Source organism: Tribolium madens, unplaced genomic scaffold (assembly GCF_015345945.1).
Source record: "Tribolium madens isolate multiple individuals breed KSU strain unplaced genomic scaffold, Tmad_KSU_1.1 Scaffold_96;HRSCAF=242;Tcas5.2_LG5, whole genome shotgun sequence".
NCBI classification, from domain to species: Eukaryota; Metazoa; Arthropoda; class Insecta; order Coleoptera; family Tenebrionidae; genus Tribolium; species Tribolium madens.
Genome location: NW_025401068.1, coordinates 8,467,670 through 8,487,945, shown reverse-complemented (window position 1 = coordinate 8,487,945; position 20,276 = coordinate 8,467,670). Strand labels below are relative to the sequence as shown.

Here is a 20,276-nt window from a genome sequence, read left to right as displayed (position 1 = left end):
TAAAACAAATATAGATTGATTTTGATGCAACTGTGTGGGATTTAAGAAYCGCTATATTAAATTAACTGTTTCAGATATTTATCGTAAAATGTTATTGTCATTCATAAGTTTCTTACGTCAAGTAATGTCAGTGGTAATGTAATACTTAAGTGACGTAAATGTCAAAAAAATCACAGAGTGGTGCAGCTCTTAATATCAAAGAGGTGTGCCATAAACTAGTGCTCTAGTAAAAACACAATGAAATACCATACAAGGAGTGTCGGGTTTTCGCTTTAGGACTTCCTAATGTATACTAGGTGATGGAAAAAAAAAGACCGAAATATAACATAAATGGTTTATTTTTGTAGGTACACAAATTATAATTTTACTGAGATGTTTACTTATATTTACTGCCAATTAAAACTTGTAATGAAGTGTGTAAACGTCAAGTATTATTTCTATTACAAATTAAATTATTACTGAAATAGGAAAACTTGTTTTTTTTTAATACAAATACGTAATATAATAAGTCGAGAAATTAGATTTGAAGATGTTTATTTTATCTAAAAAGAATAAAAAGTGTGTATCTTTAAAATTGTTAAAAAAATGATAGATATTAAATATTGTAGGTAGGTTATAAAAAATATATTAAATTTAAGGGTCTTATTTGGCGAAGTTGTGATAAACACACTTATTAAATATCTGTTTACTATTTCAAGAGATATACATATACATTTTATAGATGTTATAATAGAGATTAAAAAAAATATATTTCATTAAGTAGTGATGTCTGTCCTCAGGTATTCGATTTTAAAGGCTTACAGAGACCAAACAAGCACCATTTTTTTAACAAAATTTCTAGGAACAAAAACAAAAAACAAACAAGATTTGTGGCTATGGAGATAAGCCGCTACCAATTTTTTCACCAAAATTTTGACTTGGTAATTTCCATTTAAAGAAAAAACAGACTTTACAATACTTTCGTAGTTATACTACTATACTATCCATGAAAATCGAAATCAAAAATGTACATGAATGTAAATCGTTTTTCTATTGTACTGTTTATGTTTTGTAATGACAAAATTGGTAATTATCTAAAAAAGTTTAAAATGGATTTTTAATGATCCCACTTTGTGAATTAAAATTTTTAGCAAGAAGAGATTCTAAATAGGTATATTTTTTTGAAAAAGTAAAAATGACACGTAACAATAAGTTAATTACGAAGAAACAAACTTGTCTCACGAATCCTTATAAAGTTATTATTACCACTATGCGAATATTAAGTTTCATATCTAGTTCCATCTGCAAATAGTGTTGTAAATCTTGTCTTTCCTCAACTCCTCTCCACATTACAGTTCTCCAAACAGGCCTGATCCGTTCAAAGTGCAATCACTCGCAAAATAAAACCCATTCCCGTCGTTTATTTGCCTTCCGGTCGGTTTTTCCCGCGCCGCCTTGGAATGCATTTTTCTGTGCTCGAATTCCGTTCGCTAAAATGGAGACATCACATCGTCCCGGAGTCGAAGAACCGGCAATCACGAAACATGGCGATGATCAGTGTTGTTGCATGTTTTCCGGTCGCAGTGGCGTACCTTTTCGTACCTGGTGGGATAATGAGATGGTCATGCGGGCCCGGACGGCCACCGGAGCGGAACAGGCGCGGGGGTCATCGGGGGGCGTCGTGTTACGGACTGACAACTCCGAGCGCGTTTCCCGGACGCTCGTCGACTGAAGCGGAACGTCTGCATCTTACACGGCCATTGCCAAGACCAGAGTGCTTTTGACGAAGAACAGCATATGCTATGCGTAGACCGGATTCAGGTTTAACACTATCTGGAACAAAGATGAAATACCGGACTCGAGACGAAAATACTTCCTGCTGAACTGGACTGATGGCAACTTCGGGGCGCGACTCTAGGGAAATCGATGCTAGAATAAGACGGATGCTCCTAGTAACCATGAGCTAATAACTTAGAACAACAGTCGTTACAGAGGTTTAAGACTTCTATTATTATTACCGCTTTTATCCGTTCCTTTGTGCCTTCAAAGAGTGTAAATAAAATGATGAAATCTTTGATTTAGTTTTTGTTTTTTATCTCATGACTCAGGAAGAAAATTATTACACTAATAAAGAGATAACCGAGGCTAATCTCATTCGATTGCAATAAACAGTGACTATAAATATGAATTTTTAAAATCGTGATGGATTTAATTGTAGCTTCCGATTGGGAAAAGGTCGAACACAGTCCAATTACAAGTTGTTGCTAAACCTGAAATGAAAATTTACAACGAATCGTTTAATGAAATTACAAGAATATATGAAAGAAAAATGAAGACTTGTTAAAGTCAAAACGATTTAAAAATATTCACGACAAGCCAAGAAGCAAAAAATATATGTCTATAGCCTATACAACACTTACAACAGTGCTCTGTTATCTCCTCTATAAAAACATTATTATTTACAAATATTTCCAAATTTAAAAGATATAACTTCTTTCTAATTAAATATAATATACCTACAGGGTATGGAACTGTTTTTTTTTAAGATTTACCTACTCGAAAAGACTCAAAATGCACTATACCCAAAATTATCATAAAGGACGTTAATTACTCGTAAGTGCTTAATTTTTTTTTGGCTAATGACTAACTAATATTTTTATATTTGCAACTTGATTCAATTTAAAAGTTGTAGAAACCAACCTATATAACTCTATAAACAGTTGAAAAGTAAAAATAAAAAAGGCAATGTCTGTTTTATCAGTTGGTATAAAAATTGTACTTTTTTATAAAAATTGTAATTTTTTATATGTATTAACTGGTAAATCTTTCTCACTTGACCTCAAATGTGATAGGTTACTATTTGGTCTATTTTAAACCACGTGACTTGAAACATCATCCATTTCGGCGATTTCTTTATTTGCAAAGGTTTGTAGGAGGAGATGGTCCGTAACAGAAATTTGTTTTTTGGGCTTTCATAAAAAAATTAAATTAATTTTAATTTCGGCTATATTTTGAGATTGTTTCTTTACCAATCTGCATTATCACTTTAATATTAAATTAATATATAAATTTCCAAATTTTTGCCTGTAATAAATTAAAAGCCTACCACGAAAATTCATGAATACGGCTCTTTTGTAAATCTTCAGGGTAGYAGCACCAGTAGTGAAAAATTATTACGGCCGACCGCAAGGCTGCTTAAACCCCCAATCCCAAATATTTCTGGTTACGACTAAACCAACCAGACTTATCATCGAAAAGAAAAAAACATGAAATTGTTAGTTGCGAACAAAATCTGAAACTTATTTTGAATAGATCCAAAATCATCACAGAGTTGCCTGGTAATGTGCGCAAAACAMGAATTTAAATTCATATCCTCAGTTGTGTTAGTAATCTATGAATAAATTTTCAAGAATCGGTTCCTTTTTTGGTAAAATCTGTAAGACATGGTCTGCTTGTATAGCCAAACACAAACATTCAGGTCAAACTCATTTGAAAATTTTTCTTTGACAAATATACMWWYMWTTMWTTAWWWATWKMYYTYMCTTWMWYWAWMWRWWTSAKYMARMWAWWTWWWTTWRWWWSRAMMRAMWWRWYWRWSWMASTSWSKRKGKWRGYWWSYWKYTTSTTTCTGAAAATTAAAACAATTAAAATKTGAAACGTAATAATGATATCTATTTGTATAAACGGATTGTGGAATACAAATATTGTACCATCTGCGTATCCGGCATTTTTTAATTGAAAATTGTTGATTATTCTCAAACAAACTATCGAGGAGCATATGTCACCCGCAGCAATGTCCTCCTTATCAAAACTTGATAAGAAACTAACAGTCATCTGCGAGTTCTTTTAGCAAAACTCCATGCGGGTGCGAAATAAATAAACAAACAATTCAGTTACTTTGCCGAAGCTTTAAACCAGTCACAAAGAGGTAGTTTTGCAGTTTACGTAACGATAAATAAACAACATTAGATAGGAGAAGTAGTACCATAAACATACGATAACCAGTGGTCGCTCGGCATGATAAATGCAGCACACCACTGTACCCTTATTAGGCATGTCACAACATAATTTTCCTTTCGGTTGCATTCTATGTACAGATCATTAGTCAAAATTTATAGCACTTTGTGAAAATGAAATTCACCTTGAATGGATTCTTACGGTACCACCAATCGTAACTTGGGAGCAAAATGGTATATTTATGTAAATGAATAATTAGATTGCTTATTATACTTAATTTGGGGTCTTTGCTTTGAATACCTATGTCCGAGAATTTCAGCTTTGTTATTTCAATCATTAAAAAATTAAAAAATGGAGTCATTAAGGACGCGACGAGAATGATGAGAATTGAATAAACACAAAGAATTTGTATTTTCGTGTATAATATTGTATTAGTATTAAGTCACAAGTTATCCAAGACGTAAATATTCGATTTTTTGTGTTTCATTTTCGTAATTTCAATGCTTTAAAAAGCTCTATGTTGAATGTTAAATAAATTAGTATTTRAGTTACGTTCACTTGAAATTACACACTTTTAATTTTTTAACGTGAATTTGAAGGAGTCCTTGATTAGATAGTGTTGCAAAAACTGGTTGTTCTTCAACGGTTGTTTATTTTTGTCAGGTTTGCTTTGGCTTGGCTCACCCTGTAGAAGTGACACCGAGTTCTGGTGGTAGAAATCTATTTTCCCTTTTGTTGCTCAAGCATAGCATGGGTAATAATAGGTTCGTAGATGGATCGGAATCCATGGGCAATTATATAGCGTCCAAGGCCGTTGGAATGAATATTTTTGTTATTATTTATTGTTTAATTTTAGATAATCTTGAGTAAATATTCCTRAAGTTAATTAAGTCTAGCTTTTCCCATGCGAAAAAATGAATAATACATATTGCTATGCGAACTGAAAAACTTCACAGGTAGTACTTGTTCCCATTGTTTTTGAATATAGAAAAAGACGTGAATTGTTTGATGTCGTTAAAAGATAATGATATATAATCTGAGCAAGAGTTATATAATTCGAGTCTAATGAAAGGAAATAATATTGTTTATTTTTGACGAAACAGAATTGTATAAAAATGTTTAATCACCGGTGCTATTAATACAACATTACTAAGAGAAATTTGACATCGCGTTTTTGATGCCGGAGGCATGAAACCCTTTGGTGTTTAAATGCCCATCGTTTGATTGGCCWGCATGGACAAAGCGTCCATCTGGTGTAGGCAAAAGTGTAATTGTTGGGAATAGTACCTGGGGAGTCCCGTTAGTCGGCCAGGCAAGAATGCCGCAGCGTCCAACTGACGCTGAAGAGATTGGAGCGTCATCGTCGAAGCCGTCCTGCAGCTGGCCACACCACGACACTCACCACATTTCCTAGAACTAAACGGCAACAATTCTGACGTCAGATAATGATTTGCATTACCGCAAGCACCGGAGTGCTAGGACGGCTGGGCGCGCCGAGGGCGGACAAAGGCTCTGAGGATGGCACTCAAAGTCCACGGGAGTGCGAAGAACCCCGTGAATTCTTCCAGTGCCATTCGCAGGCCTATGCTCACACGTCCACTAGGAAAACGTCTCAACACAATCGCGGACTGACTCACACTGACTGTTGTGGCCAGTGTGCGAGCGACAGGTAGGTTGCCCCTGCCCCTCACCTGGGAGGACATTGCACCTGTAGCTCCTCTGGTTGGTACCGTGACACTGCGCTGATGGGTTATTAGTCATCCATTGCTAGCTTGCGACAACTCGCACGGAACACTACCATCGGCTTTCAATCACCACCAAAAAACSAAAGCCACATTGGCAAAACCGGACAAACGCAACGAGGAAGAGCCAAATCGACACCAAACGCTTTCCAAAGATTCGGGGCCACGATTACGAAACAACAACAATGACCAAGACTGTTATTCGTGAACTCGTGAGAAGCAAATCTTCCGACATAAATTTGGTCCCAGGTCTTCACGAAATGCTCGGGTTTGCAGGAATTAGTCGAGGAGGCTTTCTAAATGCCACTCCAAGACAATTAAATTTAATTACGAAGAAGACGTACTACCTGGAACACTACATCGGAAAAGTGGCAAAGCTCGAATAAAGCAAGAAGGTGACGGCTTATGCTTCGTCGTATTGCGACAATTGCGTGAACTTTATATTGTCACTATAATATGGCTAAATATAACTCTTATCAACGACTTGCCGATATTGGAACCTTATGCAGGTTATAGCAACAAAGTCAAGTGTAATGGCTTCTTTTAAGTTAAAAGTTAGCAAAGAATATGTCAGGAATAATCTTTGATTTATCAATGGAAGAGCCAAGAGAACTAACAGCCAAAACCAAATTAGAAATAGATAGAAAATATCACGTTTTACAGAACATACAACAAAAAAGCAACCAAAAGAAAAAGATAAAGTGAGTGTAAATCGTAACTGGAAAATTGTTATTTAATAGTCAAATTAACACCCCATTTCTAATGTTCTTAATTTTCTTTTAATAATTTCTTCAGAGGAAAAAAGGCTCGATATTTTTCCTCGAAACAGCAAGTTTAAGGGTGGTAACTTACTAAATAACTTAAGGTATATCTAACTCGCAAGATGGTTAAAATTTTATAAATTTTATTTTAAAATGGTAGTAAGTACAAAAGCATTTTTGTCCAGTGTAACCAGCAGTCGCTGTTTTGAAGACAATAGAAAGAGCAGGTAATTTAGTCCTTTTTGAAGGGATAGTGCTTCAATAAGGATAACTTAAAATTCTTCAAGTTTGCAATAGTACAAAGTGTAACCTGGTCAGAGGACAGAATGATTTTATGCGAACCATACACAGGTGTCCCACAACTTTCGTCTCAGGGAAAAATGTCACGTGCTGACAATACCTTACCAAAAAATGCAAGCCAAGAATTTACTTCTGCTTGCGCAACAAAGTTTCCAGACTTTTAAATCCACCAATCCAAAGCATTTTTAATTCATTTGATTTTTTTTAATATTTCGAGTGAATTAGAAATAAAAATCATAAGAAACTTGCTTGGTTGCACTTCACTTGGCGAACCCTGTATCCACGAACGCAGCTTTATTATGACTAAAACCAGCAACTTTTATTGTAAAAAAAATGGTGTTGATTCGGCTGTGGAAGGAAACCTTGTGATGACCTTTTCTGATGGAAGATCTTTGCTGCAAGGGGCATACAAAATGTGCCGATTTAAGAAGGAAGAAGTTTGAATAGTTTATTCGAGCTGTTCACGCGTTAGATTACGCTCCGTGGCTACAATAAAACTGAATCCTTGCATTCTTCATCAATGCCACAACTGTTGCGTGTTTGTTTGAGCTTTTGTCCGAAGAATTAAAGTGATGCAAACAGAGGCACCAGTTCTGGATGACAGATGATGAGCGTATTGTACTCAAACATGTACAAGGCGTGACAGCCTTTTCATAATTACTTGAATTAACAGAAATATATGCGTTTTACCATCACCAATTAAACCAAGTGGATCTCTTTCAAGATAAGCCAAGTGCGTGCTTCAATTCGACCAAATGTAAAACCTAAATGAAACAAACTGCGCAGCCAAGCATGGCATGTAATTCTATAAAACTGTTCGGATTTAGCCAAGCTGAAATAAAATGTAACTGTTTGGAGCGATTTTTTGATTTGCTTGCGGAAACATTTTTATTGTGAAGTTGACTGAAATTTCATTGATGGTAGTTTAGGTACGTCTAGAATACGAAGACTTGATACCGTTTTAATCGGCGAGGGTTGATTAAGCGAGTCGACAAGGCGAAAGCCTGAATCGTAACTAGGTCTGCAGTACTTCCAGCTTAATTAAGCTCGTTATTTTCGAAAATATCGGCTCTCTTTTAGGAAGAAGGAAACGGTGCTAAGACTAATTAGTCAATTACGCGATTAGCCTAAGTTTGTGGATATCTTTAATTAAATTACTCGAAATGTCTACAAAAAGTCGGGCTCCACGTAGCCGACAAGTACACTTGTACATGCGGCACTATTGAAGAGGAACTGGTTTTTTTATTGTAACATTATTATATTATGTGCAGATGAAAGGCCATTATTCTCTTGGGAATGAGAATACTTCCTTTCTGTGGTAGCATCTAAGGTGCAACCAGTATGGGAATATCACAATGCTGCTGTATAAATACTCTCTGATAACGACAATCATAATTTATGCTCGGATGTGCCTGTTTTAAATAAATTTGCAAACCGAATACCACAGGAAACGATAATACCGGCCGCACGAAAACGCTAATTGATCCGTTTCCTATAAAATTCCAGAGGAAGCAGGAATGGATCCGAAGTTGCGGGAAACGTTCCAATTACAATAAACTGAAGATTAATGAAACGTTGGAATTCGAATACTAATCACTGTAAACCATTTTAACGAGAACATGTGCATAATTACAATTTATCATATCGAAGAATTTCGAAGCGAGTGAACCGATTTGCCTGCACTTTTGTGAAGAAAGCGCAAAATTTCGCCGATTTAACGGAACGTTATTTTCTTGTAAAACGGTAAATCGCATGCAAAAAGCTATTTACCATTTATTTCAACAGCAAGTGCAGAAAGGCCATTGTGTTCAGCTTCCTTTCCCATTTGTTAAATATGGAAATTGTATCAAGAGCCAGAACCTCATATGAGTCATTAAGATTTTTTGAAATTTATGACTGTTACAAATAACAATTAAGGAAAGATGTACGATATTAATGTTTTAATTCGAGTCGCTAACACAAGTGCAAAATTGTTTTGCTGGACTTGTAATGTAATTTTACTCAGTAACAACTATCGCTTTAAGGTAATTAGAGAAGAGAAAGGTGTCCGCCATTAAATCCGAAAGTTATTAAAAGCTTTCGTGATTGATCGTGTCGAGAAAAAAATAAGTGTGTATTTCCTAGAGCGGTTGGGAGGAGTCCGTCTTGTCTCTAATTTATTATTTAGTTAAGCACAAATAGAATTTTAGTTTTAGTTAGGAAAAAAAAAACAAAATCTCTATTCTCTGATTATGGTCATTATGACGATATACCTCCGTGATTTTTCTAGTTCTGTTAAAAATAATAATTGCGTCGTAATGCTTAAAAAGTAACTTTGTGACTGATGCTCTTAGGGTAATGAACTTTTATAAAAACATTAAAATGTGGTTTTAGTTCCGCTAGGCTATTTTACCAGGACCGTATTCACCATAAAATCTCATTAGAGCTGCACGTTTTCAAATAAAAGAATAAGCATATTGAAACTTTCTCAGAAACCTTAAACGAAGCTTGCATAAGATTTGGGATTGTGATGGTCGCGATTACCACATAAAAATGGTGCTTTTTCCTCACAATAACATTCCAGATTGACGACAAATAGTAAGAGATTTTTCAGCAGTCGTGAAAAATTTTACGATGACAACAAAAAAACAAGCAACAAAAAAAATAATAGTGGAAAAATAAAAAAATTGTTGGCTGTTTGGCCATAACTGTCAAGCAGCATGAACAAAATTGTTACATCATCAAAACGAGGAATCAGTTCCATTACGTCCATTCAAGCGTAAAAATTTTTCTCAAGAGGAATTCTTCAAACGATAAAACGATTTGTGCTTACAATCTGATATAGCTACTCGTGTCTATGTTTATGTTTTCAATTTTTTAATTTGTCTCAGGTTGGGTGTAAAAGTGGTAAAATACATTTAACATAAAATTATAGTGTTTTGTCATGATCCTGACCATGAAGCACAACTCCGGGGAAGTTGTTTAATTAACTCATGAAATTGAAAAATATGCCATATAAACCAAGTTCAGGGTTTGAAATATTTCCAAATAATCAATGATTATCTTTTACAATTATTTTGGGAATATGGCAATTAAATATGAGCACAGTGATTACTAAACTTTTAATTAAATTTAACAAGGCATAAATAATAAAATACAAAAGAGGTGTTTTCTCAGGAAATGTTTAACGTTCCATTAAATTAAAACTATACTTGATCCTGGTCACTTTGTTTGTTTTTTTTGAATAGACATCAAGGTACTTGATGCAAATTAATGATATCACTCATCCTGTATTATTTAGTGATGAGTGTTGACGTATAGCAGTGGATGGATCCGGTTTTCATGCAAGGATACGTCGAATGAYCCGCTTATTTTTGCAACAGCAGCTTTATTTCCAGGAAGAAGCTGTAAGACTACGAATGCAGGTAAGCTTCCCGATATCAGCTTTTAGAAAATATCCTTTTAAGAAAGCAGGTAGCTAAGAGCCACTCACTAAGATCAGCCCACACTCAAGCTCATTATTGACTGCAGGATGAGAGTTAAATGAATGGTAAATGATTATAATGTAGTAATGATTTTATCTGTAAATAATGGAGTCGCCGGGAGGTTACTTCGTTATAGTACAGTATGTACATACAGCAGTAATACTTTTGTTATGTGAAGAGGTAATTTTGAGCGAAGAGGAATATCAGAATTCCTGCGTATGTAATTTGAATAAAGCTTCGACCAATGATTTTAATTTCTTGATTGTATAATTAAAAACTTAAATAAAAAATTCCATCCATTAGGGAAAAAATTATAACTTCCGCTTAAACCTACTGTTTTACGATGGTGATGTCATTGCGAATTTATTGTTAAGTTCTATTTATAAATTGCTAAAAATCTACCTGCAAAAATGTAATTATTACAGATTTTAGAAATATATTATTTGAATATTGCTCGACCTCGAAAATGCTTAAAAGACTCATTTGCATGCTGAAATAGGCATTATAATTTGTGCAAAATTTATAGCTTTTTTTTAAATTTATTAAAGTTTCGATTTAAACATTTTCTTCGTGTAGGCATGTAAAATTAATATTGCCCGCATATTTTACAGATAACAAAAATTAGACTTTCCAATGGAAAAATAAATAAACAGTTACTACTAGAACAAAGTGTTGTTCTTTATTGTTCGGAGAATAATCACTGATTTGTTAATAAAATTTCATAACTTTAAAAGTAAATATTTCATACCTTTGTGCTTTAGTTATTTAAAATTAATTGTTCCTTAAAAAATTTGCTAACAAATTAATTATTTAATTTTCATTTTCCTGCTCCTAATGTAAAAACGTTTAAAATTGCGTGTTTTGTTTAAGTCACGAATCAGAACAGTTAAATCGTAACAAAGGAAGGAATTCTCGGGTTATAATTGCTAGTTTTTCTTTAATTCATTATCAACAATGTTAATCTTTCATTATTTTCTTAAACTTTCAGCTTATTTAATACAATAAGCAGGTGCATTACGATATAATTGCCATCCTTGGTTTCCCAAGCGCGACTCCCCTTTTTCTCATTCAAAAGGGGGTGCTCAACTTAATTGAATTCCTTTGCTGTCTTTCTAAGATTTGAAAAAAAATACACAAACGGAAAAACCCTTGTAATTTGTGATTATTAAGACCTTCGTGTRTCAAAGCTCCAGCATGATGATGGTGATTTAATTGAGGTGATGCTGAGAATTCCCGGGAAATGCTGGGGACATGCCAAAGTGTACTTTAGGGATTTGCAGAATTAAAAGTCCATGATCTAGGAAATTACGTTTAGTGCAATTGTCACGTGTAATGAGGTAGTCAGGGGAGATACGCTCTGTTGAGCCGTAAGGAGCAATGTCTTGAGTTTAGATCCTATCTGGTACACGCACCACTGATAGAGCGTCTTAACTTCCATAATTCCACTACAGAACAATCTGGCAGACTCATCAGGCAGGTGCTTTTTTTTCAATCGGGTAATCACTGACTATTTTCATCAAAATAATTTTGAATTACTTTTTGTTTACACATTTCGGAGAAGGAGCTTTGTGTTAGTCAATTCCTTCAAAAAGCTCGCAAAAAGATAAAAACTGAGCAAGTAAAGTATAAAATTAATATTAATTTCTAATAAAAAATAAATTGATTATGAATTGATGATGAAATTTTAGATTTATGTTAGCTTTTCCAATGTTCTAATTGAAAACTGAAACTGAAGAAAAAACAAAGGAAAGCACACTTCCTTGTATTTCTTTTTTGTCTTAATTGTTCCGCAATTTTGTACACATCGCACTATTTAGCTGCTTATCCGCTTTTTCACTTATGTGTTTAATAGGGTGAAAAGGCTATTTGTAAGAGTTTTCAAAATGCAAGGATATTTTAGAGACAGTAATTTATTGGTTGCTTTTGGTGTTCTTAAATTCAAATACTTATGTATTGTAACTGCATTCTAAAATCATCTGTCTTTTCTTGAGAGAAGAGAAAAATCTTATGGGATTTTGCTTTTCTATGAACAAAAAAAAAACAATTTTGATAAACCTCCATATTTTTTATTTTTTCTAATAGAAATTGATACAGTTATGTAACTTGAAATTTTATGACTACGTTATTTAATAAATCGCAGTTGTAAAAACAGTTAACTTGTTTTGTGCGTAGAAAGGCGTTTATGAACAAAAATAAATAAATCACTGTACTAAAAAAGTAATGTATTAGAGAAATTTACAACTCAAGGAATTATGGAATTATGCAATAAATGCCTTGCTGACATGACAACCACGAGAGCTATTTATCTTTACGTTCATTCAACAGAGAATTGTGTAGCTTTGAAACTTCATTTTCTACAATTTCATGTACTACACTACCATTGACGTCCACAAAATTTGCAACACTCTTCTTTAAGCTTGTCTCTCTGAAAGCCCCAGTTTTACCATCTTTAAATGTAAGAACTAGTTTATATTTATCATCATATCTAAAATAAATAGTAAATAATTATATACTTTGTTTTAATTAAATAAAACCCACTTTTTTAAATATGAGCTAGCTTCCCATATGTTATCATTTTTCTGCCCATCCTTCTTCTGCACACAAACCGCGAAAATACCCTTTTCTACATACATGGTGTACAACGTTAAAATGCCCATCATTGTGAAATAAGTGCCGACACAAAATATTAATACAGGCCTAAGAAAACCGCATTAAGTATTTACAAAGCGATGAATTACTTAAGATTCTTACTTAGAAAGTGGAAAAGGATATAAGTAATCCCAAAGTAAAGCGAACATGGCAACTCCGACTGCAATACTACAAATTACAAGGCGCCCATCCATCAATTTAAAATTTTCTACATAATGATACTTTTTAGTAAGTACCTATAAAATCGTAATTACAACAATGAACTGAAATTAGCGAAAATCATACTTCTTTTACTGCATCATCGATGGCGTTTTTTACTGCTGAACCGTCCCATTTATTTATTTTAACAGGCTGCAATAAGAGTAAGGTTATGAAATGAATTTAACAATTTATTTTCATATTTAAATAAAAAAAATGTTTACTTATTTGAACTGTACCTTATCATCCTTTTCTTTATTTTCTTTTGGAGCCATATTTTTAATTATATTATTAAATTTTTTATATGCTGTTGTCGTGTCTTGTTTTTGAGACACGTCAAACAATATGCGATATGCGATGCGTCAGAATGTCAAAAAATGTATGTTGCGCAGTCGAGAATAATGGATACCAAGAATAGACGCGTCCGAGAATTCTCCTAGGATTACCAACCAACCTTTGGTTATTTCAATTTAAAGGTAAAAATTTATTTATTTTTATTCTACAAAAGATGTTTAAAATGCTCTCTATTTACTTCCTGGAAATAAAAAATTGTTAGACAAAATATTGAGCTACTGTATCCGTACTTATAATGACAGTGATTTTTGTCGGCACGTTGGCTACAAATTTAAAATTTTAATTTATAAAAAATTATTATAATTCACGAGATGGCCAATTCAGTGTTGCCAAAATATTTTTTGTCACAATCATTTAGAGTTATTATTAGATATTTCGATTTCCCGTGGTGAAAACTTAAAAAAACGACAAAAAAATCACCTTAAAAAATAGTTTACTTGATTGAATAAAAAGTTTTAATGTTTATTAAGTTGTAAAATATTTTAATTAAAAAAAAGATACTTTTTGTAAAGAAATTTAATCATCTTCAAGCATTCCTAATAAATTAATACAATAAATTTGCATTCTTAGGAAATAAAGGCTAAATAACAAAAATTGTAAAGCAAGTGATTTTAGGGTTTTGACTGCTCATCAGAAGTTCCAGCCTCATCTTCACCTACAGCTTCAGCTTCTTTCTTTTTGGCATCAGGAATCCAAAGTCCAGCAGCAACACATCTCTTCATGTGATAATTGGCTTCTTCTTCATCCATTTCCTTTATTGTGTCTTGCAACATTTGAATGTCTTGTGTTTCAAAACATTTCCTTAATTTTTCTGGAAGACTTTCTAAAACCTCAAGCTGATCTAAGCCTCCTGGCCCTATTCTTGCTTTTCTCTCTTCCTCCTCAGCTTCTTTTATGGCTTCTTCAATTTTTTCAGCTGCACGTCGTCTAATTCTGTCTTTAAACTGGTCTAATTCATCATCAAACGATTTTTTGTACGAAGGATCAGCTATTTGTATTTTTGAGAAGAATGGGTCCACGCATCCACGAGGGTCATAATCTAATTGTTTGGCTAATTCCAGAATGTACTGCATGCAGATGGTCTGATGGGCTACATGTTCCATTAGGTCATGTTTCTAAATAAAAGAAGAATTAGTGATAACTGCTGACAAATGTATTATTAAAACGTACCTCTTCCATTTCTAAATTGATGCACCATATAACAAGATAATTAGCTGTATCTTCACAAACCAATTCTAGATGTTCCCTGAGAAATGCACGAGAGTCCTCATAACGTCTCAACATGCCAAAATGTTTTAAATTCTTCTCATTTTCTTTAACAAAATTTTTCATGCGACTTTCTTTTTCTTCATCTGTTAATTGTTCATCCTTCGGTCTAGGAGCTTTCTTATTAATAACAGTCTTTGCAAAACCTGGTTGACTAATTGTGTCCACGTTCCAAGGAGCCATCTGTAAATAATAAGATAAATATTTTATAAGCACTAAGAAATTCATGCAAACTTTTTCTTTCTTCTCATGTTCTTCCTGTTTCTTCCTGATCGCTTCCACTTCCTTCTCCAACGCTGCTAGAGAATCTTTAAGTTCCTTCAAATTCGCATCTCCAGCCTTCTCAGCTTCCGCCAACTTCTCTTTGGCTTGTGACACCTTTCGCTGAGTTTCCTCTTTTTTCTTCTTAATTTCTTCCGCTTCTTTCTTCATTTCTTCCATGCGTTCAACTCTGGCCTGATGCCTCCAACGGAACAGTGAAGGTGTGTCGATGTTTGGATGAGTCTCATCTTCATCATCAGAAATCTGAAAAGAAGCTGTTTCTAACCTCAATTCTTTAATTTTTTTTGGAGGCTTCATACCTCAATATTCTTCCACTTGCTGTAATCCACCATGACGATGAATGCAAAAATTTAGATTTTTCTAATAAAATGCAACAATAAAACACTTGCACTTTTGAAATAAACAAACGTCACTCTTGAGTTTCTCCGCCCTCTGTTTTGTTTTCGCGAAAAGTCGACACACTGGAGGATCATGGGAAATATCTACAGAGTGATCAAAATTCCAGAAAATTCTCCAACAGTACAATCTTTAAGTTCTATTTTTAATTCGTAGGAAATTTAATAAGAAAGATAAAAATGTATTCTAAGATTTTTATTCTAAAAACAATGAAACAATTTATAATCTTAATCTTAGTGATTTTTCCATACAACTATTTCAAGTAATAAAATATATGACAGAATATTTGGCAATGAAAAAGTTTTTTTGATGTTGATTGGTCAATAAATACCATAGATAAATACGTTTTTGCTTTGTATCCCTGACTACCACCAGAAAGTTTTTTTTTTTAATTTCATGGCCAACTGCTCGCTGAAAATCTTACATTAATTAGTACGAGTCGCTTAATTCCTATTCAAAAACTTGATATTTCCGTTTGATTTTCCTTAGTTAGTAATAAATGGAAAACGTTTTGTGGAACGGTAACTTCTTCTCCACAATTTCCTTATTATGTTCGCGTCTAAAGTCCCATAAGAAATGGTCAATTAAAATCGCGTTTATTTTCTTATCAGTAAGTTTTTTGTTGGCGTGTTCTTTTAACAATTCCACTGCATGTATCGAACAAGCTCTAATTTCCACTTCATCTTCTTCCCCGTTTTCAAGAATTTTGTTATCTTGCAATTTCTTCTTCAAATCCTCACTGTATTCAAACACACCAAAGTATAACAGTGTTTGTGGAATTCTGTAATCTGCGAACATCGTTATTTCATCAATATCCTTAAAATGGCCAATTCCTTCGTTATGGAAACACGCCCAAATGTCGCCAATTAAAATTTGCGCTCTCTTGTAAATCGCAATTTTCTTGTCTTTGTAAGTAGCTTCGTCTTTAAAGCATTTGAAATTGTTAACGATCAAATCCAAGAGAGTTGCAGCGCTGTTGTCAGCTTTTTTGACGCAATTTTCAAAGGAACCATCAAAATTTTCAAGAAGGACGTTTCCAACTTCATGCAAGCATTTGACACGTTCTTGGAGGAGGGGAATTGGGACATCATTGTCGCTTCTGAATATTTTCGCGAGGTCTTTTTCTGAGACTTCAGAGTAATATTTCGGATTTAAGATATCCACTTTTTCTTTTAAGGCTCTATTAATAGCCGCACAAAGTGCAAAATACCCAGTGTAGCCCTCCACAGTCCATCCAGTTTCAGTTTCTAGATGCCAGAAGCAAAAATTCAAAGTGTCAACAACAAATAACCAGTCAAGAGCTTTTGGATCATCTGATTTTGGATGTAGTTTAACTTGACTGAAATTCTCACTGGACAGTTTCCCGCTTTCAATCTCGCTCACCAGCTAAAGTTAAAAATGTGAACATGTGCGTTTTTATTCGGAATGCGGCTTACCAAGTCCCCCAGTTTTTTAACACCATCGTCTTTGATTTTAACGTTTTTGCCAAGTGAAGCAACGAACTTTCCAGATTCACGAGGTGATAATGCCATTTTTGATAATGTTAGCTTTAATGCTGAAGCCTCAGGCTGAAACTTGTAAAATCGCCGGTCGTTAAAAATTTAGAAGAGGAAGTAAATAGGGATTTTTGTTTTTCGGTTATTGCAATGGATGTACTGCGAAAATCAACAATAATGATGTAAAATAATATTCACGGAAAAAATTAAAAAGATAAATAAAAGATAATAAAATACAAAAACTTACAAAACACTTTATTTGAAAAAATATTTTCAAAATCTTTTAGATAAAAAAATAAAAGCGCATCCATTTGTAAAGCACCACATGTGCAGAAGATATAAAAACATTTTTATTAAAAAAAAATTAAAATTGTAATTGCATGTAACTTTAAGCAAAAACATTGAAAATAAATTTGGTCTTTCAAACATGTATAGATACTTAATTATTATTATAATGACTTTAATACAATAAAATTTTGGTTTATTTCCACATGCGGTATTATGCAACATTGGCTGCCAAAAAATGCGTACGCATTCTTCTGCGGTCGTTCATTTGACATAAAACGTCTTTAACCTAAGAATTGTGTCACGTTTTTCTTTTGATGAAAATTTTATAGAAAATAATTGTGAATAATGTCGTGGATTTTTGGTTATGGCAGACGCGATCAGCAGCCCCCTGACATGTCCCAGTTTGGGGCACCCCCGGCCGGTGGGAGTGGAGGTGCCGGTGGTGATATCCCTAATGATCCAAAATTGAGCAAAGCTGAAAGAAGACAAATGGAAGCTTACAGATTCGATTCTACAGCTTTGGAACGAGCCGCTCAAGCAGCAAAAGAACTTGAAAGATCATGTAAGTAGTTAAAAAAATGAAGAGTCCAAGTTTGAAGGTTATGTCTTGTAACCTTTGGTTGCATAACGTTCACGTTGGTTATTTGTGATTATTGACTGCAGCACATGCGAAGGAAGCACTCGAATTATCCAAATTGCAAGAAACCACAAGACATATCGAGCAGCAGGCGAAAATTAAGGAGTATGAGGCGCACATTGCTCAAATGCAGATTGAGGCCAAAAGGGCCGAAGCTGAGGAGAAGAGGAAATTGCTGGTTGAGGAGACGAAGCAGCACCAGGCGAGAGCGCAGTATCAGGATCAGTTGGCCAGGAAGCGATATGATGACCAGCTTGCCCAGCAGCAGAGGATGAATGAAGAAAATTTGAGAAGACAAGAAGAGTCAGTTGCTAAACAGGAAGCGATGAGGAAGGCGACCATTGAGCATGAAATGGAATTGAGGCACAAGAATGAAATGAAAAGAGTTGAAGCTGAATTAAAGGCCAAAGCAAAAGTTGACAGGGAAAATCGCGACTTGACTCTTGAACAAATCAGGCTAAAAGCTACTGAAAATCGCGTCACTGTACTTGAGAGCATAAAGTAAGGAAAAAATTGTTTTTGGTTTTTTTCTAATACAACTTATAGAACTGCAGGATCTGTTTTGGGGACAGGTGTACACGCCTTGCTCACAGACTGGGATAAAGTTTTAACAGCTGCTGGTGGATTGTCTCTCTTAGCGTTAGGTGTTTATTCAGCAAAAGGGGCTACTAGTGTTACTGCTCGTTATATAGAAGCACGACTAGGTTGTAACTCCAATGTATAAAAAATGTGAATTAACGTACTTTTAAACAGGAAAACCGTCTTTGGTTAGAGAAACATCAAGATTTTCTTTTCTTGACACAATAAAGCATCCCGTAGAAGCTATAAAGAAAATTCGAACAAAACAGCAAGATGCTTTGTCTGGTGTGGTTTTAGCGCCACAATTGGAAGAACGTCTTAGAGACATTGCCATCGCTACAAAAAATACTAAACAAAATAGAGGCATGTATAGAAATATTCTAATGCATGGCCCTCCTGGTACAGGAAAAACAATGTTTGCAAAAGTAATTTTTACGTAATTGTGTAATACACATTTTTACGAAATTCTATTTTAGAGATTAGCAAAACATTCAGGTATGGATTATGCTATTTTGACTGGCGGTGATGTGGCTCCCATGGGCCGGGATGGTGTTACAGCAATTCATAAAGTCTTTGATTGGGCTCAGAGTACCAGGAAAGGTGTGTTATCCCTCTATAAGAAATAAAATTTATCAGTTTTGTTGATTAGGTTTGTTACTTTTCGTTGACGAGGCGGACGCGTTCTTGCGTAAACGTTCATCAGAACACATTTCTGAAGATCTGCGTGCTACACTTAACGCATTTTTGTACAGAACTGGCGAACAAAGTCAAAAATTTATGTTGGTGCTTGCTTCAAACACCCCTGAGCAATTTGACTGGGCAGTGAATGACCGTCTTGATGAAATGGTGCAATTTGGTTTGCCCGGTTTAGAGGAACGCGAGCGATTAATTCGTCTCTATTTTGATAAATTCGTATTGGAGCCTGCGACTGAGGGCAAGCGGTATGCTGGAATATTTTTTCTAGTTAGTGGTTTGACAATTTTTGAATGTAGGAGGTTGAAAGTTGATAATTTCGATTATGGGGCCTTGTGTAGCCAAATGGCGAGGATGACCAAAGGCATGTCTGGTAGAGAAATAGCAAAGTTGGGAGTGGCTTGGCAGGCGGCGGCGTACGCGTCTGAGGATGGCGTTCTCACCGAAAAAATGGTTTTGGATAGGTGTAGAGATGCAGTGAAGCAGCATAGGCAGAAGGTATAAAAATTTTCATTTTGTGTGAAATTGAAATTTATTGGTTGATTTAGGTTGAGTGGCAATCTGAACAGGAAAAGAAGGAATCGAAGAGTATATATCATTCCGAAAAGGAAGATTCCTATTCACCTGTAGTGCCAAAGCCAAAATCTAGCCAGTCAGAAGAGGAAGAGATAGATACAGCGAAAGTTAGATAGATTATAGCACCAAATAGGGTAATACATTCGTACTCTGGTAGTTTTAAATTGGCATTCTAGCAAACACAGAACTGACTTAGTCACTGCCGTTTATCAGTTCTGTGTCTGTTGTAAAAGTAAACAAAATTAAACGGTTTAAGTTTACTGACGTGTTTATATGTTTATACATGTAGCGTGATTTATTCACCCAGTGGTTTGCATTTAATTCATCAAAATTAGATTGTTAAATAATTGCATTACTTTTTCATATTTAAATGCAATTTTTTAAACATCTTTACAGCTCATGGTTATGTTCTGTTGTGATATTATTGGATGCGTCTCAGGGAAGTTTATATTAAAGTTCTCTGCATTCAAGGTCAAGATTTTGTTGCTATTTTAAAAATTGTCCAATGTAAAATACTGTAAGATATTTGGACTTCCTTTAATAAATACTTTTTACGACCTGTTGTTTTTATCTTTAGATTTTATTGGTGAAGTAATTCTTTAACTCGTCAAAACGGGCTATTCGCACGTCTGAAAATTATCAGAAAAACAATTAATTCT

The 20,276-nt window shown here is 34.4% G+C and overlaps 4 protein-coding genes and 1 pseudogene across 4 annotated transcripts; 1 reads left to right on the top strand and 4 right to left on the bottom strand.

The window, feature by feature from the left end:
- Nucleotides 1-3,610: 3,610 nt before the first annotated feature.
- Nucleotides 3,611-5,697, bottom strand: LOC123012889 (annotated as a pseudogene).
- Nucleotides 5,698-12,404: 6,707 nt separating this feature from the next.
- Nucleotides 12,405-13,410, bottom strand: LOC123013117 (probable signal peptidase complex subunit 2). The gene is made up of 5 exons (XM_044411465.1): nucleotides 13,290-13,410; nucleotides 13,138-13,203; nucleotides 12,955-13,088; nucleotides 12,742-12,900; nucleotides 12,405-12,688 (listed from the first exon to the last, which is right to left on the bottom strand). Exons 1-5 carry the CDS (start codon nucleotides 13,323-13,325, stop codon nucleotides 12,502-12,504), a joined length of 582 nt encoding a protein of 193 aa, XP_044267400.1. The 5' UTR covers nucleotides 13,326-13,410; the 3' UTR covers nucleotides 12,405-12,501.
- Nucleotides 13,411-13,902: 492 nt separating this feature from the next.
- On the bottom strand, nucleotides 13,903-15,403 carry LOC123012917 (hsp90 co-chaperone Cdc37). The gene is made up of 4 exons (XM_044411148.1): nucleotides 15,252-15,403; nucleotides 14,905-15,195; nucleotides 14,575-14,853; nucleotides 13,903-14,519 (listed from the first exon to the last, which is right to left on the bottom strand). Exons 1-4 carry the CDS (start codon nucleotides 15,282-15,284, stop codon nucleotides 14,016-14,018), a joined length of 1,107 nt encoding a protein of 368 aa, XP_044267083.1. The 5' UTR covers nucleotides 15,285-15,403; the 3' UTR covers nucleotides 13,903-14,015.
- Nucleotides 15,404-15,528: 125 nt separating this feature from the next.
- LOC123012853 (queuosine salvage protein) lies at nucleotides 15,529-16,988 on the bottom strand. The gene is made up of 2 exons (XM_044411031.1): nucleotides 16,785-16,988; nucleotides 15,529-16,734 (listed from the first exon to the last, which is right to left on the bottom strand). The coding sequence occupies exons 1-2, from the start codon at nucleotides 16,878-16,880 to the stop codon at nucleotides 15,838-15,840; spliced, it is 993 nt and encodes a 330-aa protein (XP_044266966.1). The 5' UTR covers nucleotides 16,881-16,988; the 3' UTR covers nucleotides 15,529-15,837.
- A 409-nt stretch (nucleotides 16,989-17,397) lies between these two features.
- On the top strand, nucleotides 17,398-20,175 carry LOC123013503 (ATPase family AAA domain-containing protein 3A homolog). The gene is made up of 8 exons (XM_044412058.1): nucleotides 17,398-17,694; nucleotides 17,796-18,270; nucleotides 18,316-18,473; nucleotides 18,523-18,773; nucleotides 18,825-18,948; nucleotides 18,998-19,289; nucleotides 19,341-19,539; nucleotides 19,590-20,175. Exons 1-8 carry the CDS (start codon nucleotides 17,478-17,480, stop codon nucleotides 19,731-19,733), a joined length of 1,860 nt encoding a protein of 619 aa, XP_044267993.1. The 5' UTR covers nucleotides 17,398-17,477; the 3' UTR covers nucleotides 19,734-20,175.
- Nucleotides 20,176-20,276: the final 101 nt, after the last annotated feature.